General features: G+C 46.7%; 1 protein-coding gene across 1 annotated transcript; it reads right to left on the bottom strand.

Moving 5' to 3' along the window:
- Nucleotides 1-4,949: 4,949 nt before the first annotated feature.
- On the bottom strand, nucleotides 4,950-6,002 carry LOC119399188 (uncharacterized). The gene has a single exon (XM_037666001.1). It carries the CDS (start codon nucleotides 6,000-6,002, stop codon nucleotides 4,950-4,952), a length of 1,053 nt encoding a protein of 350 aa, XP_037521929.1.
- Nucleotides 6,003-6,961: the final 959 nt, after the last annotated feature.

Genomic DNA, 6,961 nt, shown 5'->3' with positions numbered 1-6,961 from the left:
ATTCGAGGACTTCGTTTCATTCTTTCATCCGGTGTTCTTATAACAAAAAAAAAAAGAAAAAACGCCAGGTTTGCGAGGCACAGGCAGCACAGTCACCGCGAATGCTTGAAGAGCGGCCTTTCCAGAGCCCGTCGTAGGCTCTCTTGGGGTAACTAATACAAGTACACTTGCAAGGTGTCCATTACGCCATAAATCATCATAATTTTTGTAAAGTAGAGAAGCACCCATTATCTCATTGTTCGTCATTGTGCAGAGAAGCAAGAAATTCAATACACAACTGTAAGGCATTATGTGCACTTGGTTCATACTGCATCTTCTGACGAAGAATTATGGCCGAGCCCTTTGTAATGGTTTGGAACCATTAAACGACCTAATCGTTACGCAATTCACACTGTGTGGCACATGGTTGTTATTTTACTCTTCTACCACGCTATATTGCATATGTCAACCCGATTCTTCGTCCGACATGACGCACATGTAAGGTCTTTTTGCGAAGGAGTTTCAAGCCCCGGTGTGGCTCAGGAATACAGAAAAAAAATTAGTTATGTTGGGTTTAGTGGCGCAAAAGCAACTAAGGCTATGCTGCGCCAGCCACATGGTGAAAAAAAAAGGAGAGAAAAAAGAGCAAAAGAAAACGTCGCTAGTTAGCTCGGCATACATTGTGCTGTGAAAGTCTGATTGAAAAACTATTTTCTCTGAGGGAGTAGATCCGTCAGTCAGGGAAAATTGTGCTTCGTCGTCCAAGTGATTTTTCCTTTACAATGGTCATGACTATGAATGCGCGGTTAACGATGACTAATGGAATAGAATGAATAATGTTGTGCGGCTGTAGAGAGACCTAAAACCAATCGCGTAATGTATATACTTTTAAAATTATGGACATGGTACATGGCGTGGTCAATGGGTATGGTATGTGCGTGAGGTGATTTTGTCAAAAATGTAAGGGGATCGCTCCAGCACTCCCGCCTCACCTGTGTCCTTGTACGCAAGGACCAGGAGGCAAGTGCTGTGTTCAAAAGAAGCTGTCACAGCACTGACCTCTCGCAAGAGGCCGTGCTGTGGCCACACAGGTTCGTGAATCTTGCAGATCTGTACCGTACAAATACGATGGCGTGCTTCTTATAACTTATTTAGAAATTTGGTGTCATCCAGGAAGTTGACAACGTCAGTTAGGGGTATCAGCGCATCATCTCCTAGAAGGAACATGGGGTGACGTGGAATGCGTAACTTGTACAAGGTGTAAAAATGTTTTCTTCGATGTGCTTCCAAATGTGCGCATGTAAGCAAGATGTGCAACACTGTTAGAGGTTCATCGCATTTATCACATGTTGGCTGTTCTTCTTGTTTTAACAAGTAATTATGGGTGATGTGCGTGTGACCAATTCGAAGACGGCACAGGATTACTTCGATAAAACGTTCTTGGTGGTAACATGACTTCCATTCACTTAGGAATGGCTTGATTAGTTGAAGTTTATTGTTGCCTGTCATATTCCATTCCCGTTGCCATTTAGATGTTAGCGCTGTACGGATTGCGCGGATACTATCCCTAACGGGAACATTTACTTGCGAGATACTTAAGTTCTTTGCTGCTGCTGCGCACTGATCTGCCCTTTCATTTCCGGGTATCCCGACGTGACTTGGGACCCAGCAGAACCGGATATTTTGTCCTTCACTTAGACGCGATAATACGCTTAAAATGTCGCCGATGAAGGGTTCGTATTGAGAGCGTATATGGAGGGCCTTCAATGCACTCAAGGAATCCGTAAAAAGTATTGCTTTCTTGTATCTAGCACTTTCAATTCTTTTTACTGCCATCCACAAGGCATAACATTCAGCAGTAAAAACTGAAACAAACTGTGGTAATCTGACTGTTTCTTCCCACGCACCTTGGACGACACTGCTACCGACATAGCTAGCCGCTTTGGAGCCATCAGTGTAAAATTCTTTGTATGTGCTGTACCTTTCTTGAACGATGCGAAATTCTTGCAATATGTGTTCACGTGGTGTACCTTGTTTTTTGAGATGTGTCAATGAGAGGTCAAGAAATTGCGTAAAGTTTTTCCAGGGAGGCAGCCTTCTTGGCCTTTTAGTAACAGAAAGGGCATCTGTAGGGACGTTACACTCGCGACATTTTTCTTCGAATCTGAGTATAAGTGGCCTTATTGCGTTTGGTTTGTTTGTGTAATGGAGTCGTTTGTCACAGTGTGTGATAATGTTGTAGCATATGTGGTTTGGCGATGAGCGAACTCTTAGGACATATGTAAGCATTAGCTGCGTTCGTCTGCTGTCCAGTGCCGGTTCGTTACTCTCGGAGTACAAGCTGGGAAGCGGCGAGGTCCGGTATGCACCGGTTGCCAAGCGTATCCCTTTGTTATGTACGGGGTCGAGTCTCTTGAGGTAGGATTGTCTCGCTGAACCGTAAACTACACTTCCATAATCTAATTTGCTACGCACCAATGAACGATATATGTGCAGAAGGCACTTACGGTCAGCGCCCCACCGCTTCCGCGACAGAACTTTGAGGACATTGAGTGCCCTAGTCGCCTTAATTTTTAGACTGGTAATGTGTGATAGAAAGTTAAGTTTCTTGTCAAATATGACTCCTAGAAACTTGTGCTCTTGTTTAACTGGTAGGACTGTTTCATTCAGTTCAAGAATTGGGTCCGGCTGCAAGCCTCTTTTCTGAGAATACACTACGGCAACTGTTTTTTCCCCGGAGAAACAGAAGCCGTTTTTTCTCCGCCCATTGTGTTAGTTTGTTCAACGTGATTTGAATCTGTCGTTGACATGTCACCATGTTAGACGCGCGGCACGCAATCTGGAGGTCATCAACGTACAGAGAATGCATCAGTGTGGATGGTATAACTTTGTTTACAGAGTTCATTTTCACAACAAAAAGTGTAGTGCTCAGAACGCACCCCTGAGGTACACCGTTTTCTTGAGTAAATACACGAGAGAGTGTCACGCCAAGGCGGACCTGGAAGGTTCGGTTGGACAAAAAGTCGGAGAGACAGTTAAGCATTCTGCCGCGGATTCCTAGATCCGCCAAGTCTCGTAAAATACCATACCTCCAAGTAGTGTCGTAGGCTTTTTGAAGATCAAAAAAGACTGCTAGGCAGTGTTGTTTGTGTAAGAAAGCTTCTCGTATTGTGTTTTCAAGCCGAACTAGGTGGTCAATTGTTGAACAACCTTTTTTGTACCCACACTGGTGGATATCTAGTGAGTTTTCTGTTTCGAGGACGTACGTAAGCCTGATGTTAATGACACTCTCGTAGGTTTTTGCAAGACAACTTGTAAGTGCGATTGGCCTATAGCTGTTTGCTAATGTAGAATCTTTTCCCGTTTTTAGGAATGGGATTATAATGGCCTTCTTCCAATCCGTGGGCATTCGACCAGTTTGCCAAATAACGTTGAAGAAAAACAGAAGGGCCTCGACTGTTTTTGGCGACAGGTGGGCGAGCATTGCATAATGTATTGTGTCTGGACCAGGAGCTGTTTTTTTACCTGTAGAGAGTACTGTGTTCAGTTCATGGATGGTTAAAGGCGCATTGTATGGCAAGTCTAAGAAACCTGCTGTAGGAAGCTTTTGTTTTTCTATAGATTGCTTGTGCCTTAAGAACGTTTCTGAATAGTTTGCTGAGCTAGATATGTTGTAAAAGTGAAGCCCTAATAGGTCTGCCTGTTCCTGTAGGGATGTCTGAGTACCTGTTGTTGAAAGAAAGGGGATGGTATAGGCAGCGTAGTTGCCATTGAACTTACGAACCTGATCCCACATTCGTTTGGATGTGACCGAGCTGTTTATGGATGAAACGTAGGTTTGCCAGGAGATTTTCTCGGCTTGCCTACGAACATATCTAGCTTTCGCTTTCGCCTTTTTGAAGGAGATGAGGTTATCGTACGTCGGGTACCTCCGGAAGATACCCCAGGCTTTGTTTTGGAGTTTTTTGGCTTCTGTACATTCGTGCGTCCACCAGGGCTTCAAATTCTTTTTTAAGCAACCAGAAGACTGAGGGATAGCTCTCTTTGCTGCCGCGATTATACACGTTGTAATCCTTTCATTCATTTCATCTACGCTCAGATTATCTAGACTCTCTTTATCCAGACTGGCTTGATCGGTAAAGAGAGCCCAGTCTGCCAAATGAAGTCGCCAGCGGGGTGGTCTGGAGGGTACGGTAGGAAGTGCTGTGGTTAGACTGATGAGTGCAGGCATGTGGTCACTACCGTATGGATTATCTATTACCTTCCATTTAAAATCTGTGAACAGCGCTGGAGAGCATAGCGCAAGGTCCAGGCAGCTCATAGCTCCTGAACTTGGGGAGCAGTAAGTGGCAGCGCCAGAATTTAAAAGACAAACATCGTTGGCTAAAATAAAATCTTCAAGTGTTTGTCCTCTAGAGTCAACTGTTTTACTACCCCAAAGCGTGTTATGTGCATTAAAATCACCTGCTATCACAAAAGGTTCGGGTAATTGGTGTAAAATTAATTCTAAATCGCTTACGGTGAATTGCGTGTGCGGTGGAATGTAGAGGGAACAGACGGTGATGGTTTTGTGCGCTAAAATGGTAACGGCGGCGGCCTCTATATAACTATTAATATGAATTTCTCTCACTGCTATACCACCTTTAACAACAACAGCCACACCGCCCGACAGTCGGCTTGCCTGTGTACGATCGCGCCGCACAACAGTGAAGCCTTTTAGGATGTTTTGATATCGATCACCTAGGTTGGTTTCCTGAAGGCACAAGGCTACAGGAGAAAAGTCGTGTAGTATTTCCTTTACGTCACCAAAATTGTTTAAAAGCCCTCTACAGTTCCAATGAATTATAAAAGCCATGTTGAATGTGAAAGTTTAAAAATCGAAGAGCAAGTGAGTAGGATATAGAAAAATGGAAGGTGACTTGCTTCTAAAAGAACTAAAAAATGCGAGTTCCAAAATGGTGCAGGTTCACTTATTTTACAGGACCCTTTTCTGGCCCTGTAATTGGGGTTTTGCTTTTTTTGGAGCGGTCGAGAGTGTCTCGCCGCTCCTTAGGCGCTGCCTGCACCGCTGGGCTAGAAGTAGTGTCCATCGCCTCGTGCAAGACGTCGGACAGTTGCTCTAGCGAGCGATGATGGCGTTGTGTAGGCTTCGTCTTGGCAGACGAGGCCTTTGACCCCACCAGAGAAGAGGTCGGCAGGACCTCTTTGGCCTCTGAGCTGTCCCGGCTGGTGCCAGGTCTAGGAGAGGCCTCCAGTGTGGCCACGTTAGGGGAGGGTAGGGCAGCCGTGGCTGCTCCCACCGTGGGGGCGAGGGGCGGTCGCCTCAGCGCACTACGCGTGGCCTGGACGGCCGCCTGATGCCGTTGTGGTGCTGGCCCCCGTTGCAACACTTCGGCGAATGATGACTTTTTAGCAAGGTACGGTGAGAGACGCTGTCTGGCTTCGCGGAAGCTTATGTTTTCTTTATATTTGATAGTGATGATCTCCTTCTCTTTTCTCCAAGCTGTGCAGGATCTCGAGTACGCCGGGTGGTCACCATCACAATTTGCACAGTGAGCTTCAGCATTGCAGTTGTCATCAGCAGAGTGTCCCGTAGCACTGCACTTAGCACAAGTAAGCTGCCCTCGGCAGCTCTGTGATGCATGGCCAAACCTTTGGCACTTGAAGCAGCGCCTTGGGTTCGGAATGTATGGTCTGACGTGCAACTTCAAGTAGCCTGTTTCTATTTCGTCTGGAAGTGTGCTAGAGTTGAAGGTAACGATTATGTGCCTAGTGAGTATTTCCCTGTTGTCTCGTCTGATTTTTATTCGTTGTACCTGTACAACATTCTCATCCTTCCAGCCGGCTAGGAGTTCATCATCAGTAAGGTCCATGAGGTCATCGTCTGACACGACACCCTTCACCGTATTCATTGTTCTGTGGGCGGTGACAGTTATCGGTTGGTCCCCAAACGCTACAAGGTTCGTCAATTTTTGATACTGCGACTTATCTTTAACTTCAACCAGCAGGTCCCCACTGGCCATCTTCGTGGCTTTGTAGCCGCTTCCGATGGTCTCAGTGAGACACCTTGACACTAGGAAAGGTGAAATGTTACGGACTTTTTTGTCGGCGTTCTCACAGTGGATGACGTGATACTTGGGGAAGGTGTCTTTCTTTTTCTGGAGGATTTCAGCGGTTGCATCGGTGCGCCCCCGCTTCGGGGGACGATCATTTGCGAAAAGGTTGGACGATCCCATTAAATGAGTACATTGTTCGGCAACAATGCCAGTCACCCACCACCGAGCCCAACAAGGGGACACGGCAGAGGTTGTGATGGAGCAAGCCCTGCCATGCCAACTGTACATCGTTGCTATAACCGAATATGGTGTACCCAAGGTAGGACCACCACACAAGGTTAACCCTCGCCGCCAGGAGCAATGGATGTAAAAGGAAGGGAGAAGACGACAGGACAGATTGAAAGTGGGAGAGAAAGACGAAGATGTGCGGAGAGAGATAGGAAAAGGCGACTGCCGATTTCCCCTGGGTGGGTCAGCCCAGGGGTGCCGTCTACGTGAAGCCGGGGCCAAAGGGGCGTGTTGCCTCTGCTAGGGGGCCTTAAAGGTCCAAGCACCCGGCGTCGGCTCAACCCCCAGGATCCCCTTTTCCCCGGACACGGCAAAGCCACGCACGGCTAGGCGTGGGAGGGGGTCGAAACCCCCCCGTTAGCTCGGGTCCGTGGTGTCGCTACACACCAAACGCCTGCTCGCGCAGACGCCCCTGCGGGGTACAAAAAAAAAAAAAAAAAAAAAAAAAAAAAAAAAAAAAAAAAAAAAAAAAAAAAAAAAAAAAAAAGTCCACAGCTTATGCACGGGGTGAATGATGATGAGTGGGGCGAAGCTCCGGAAGAAATCATCGGTAAACCGTGAAAACTCCGAGCGAAAGTGAAAGCGCGCCAACAGCGAGAGGATTTTATTACAACGGTCCCCCTAGCGCACGTCGCAGC

The sequence above is a fragment of the Rhipicephalus sanguineus genome, chromosome 7, assembly GCF_013339695.2.
Source record: "Rhipicephalus sanguineus isolate Rsan-2018 chromosome 7, BIME_Rsan_1.4, whole genome shotgun sequence".
NCBI lineage: Eukaryota > Metazoa > Arthropoda > Arachnida > Ixodida > Ixodidae > Rhipicephalus > Rhipicephalus sanguineus.
This window is presented reverse-complemented; position numbering and strand designations above follow the sequence as displayed.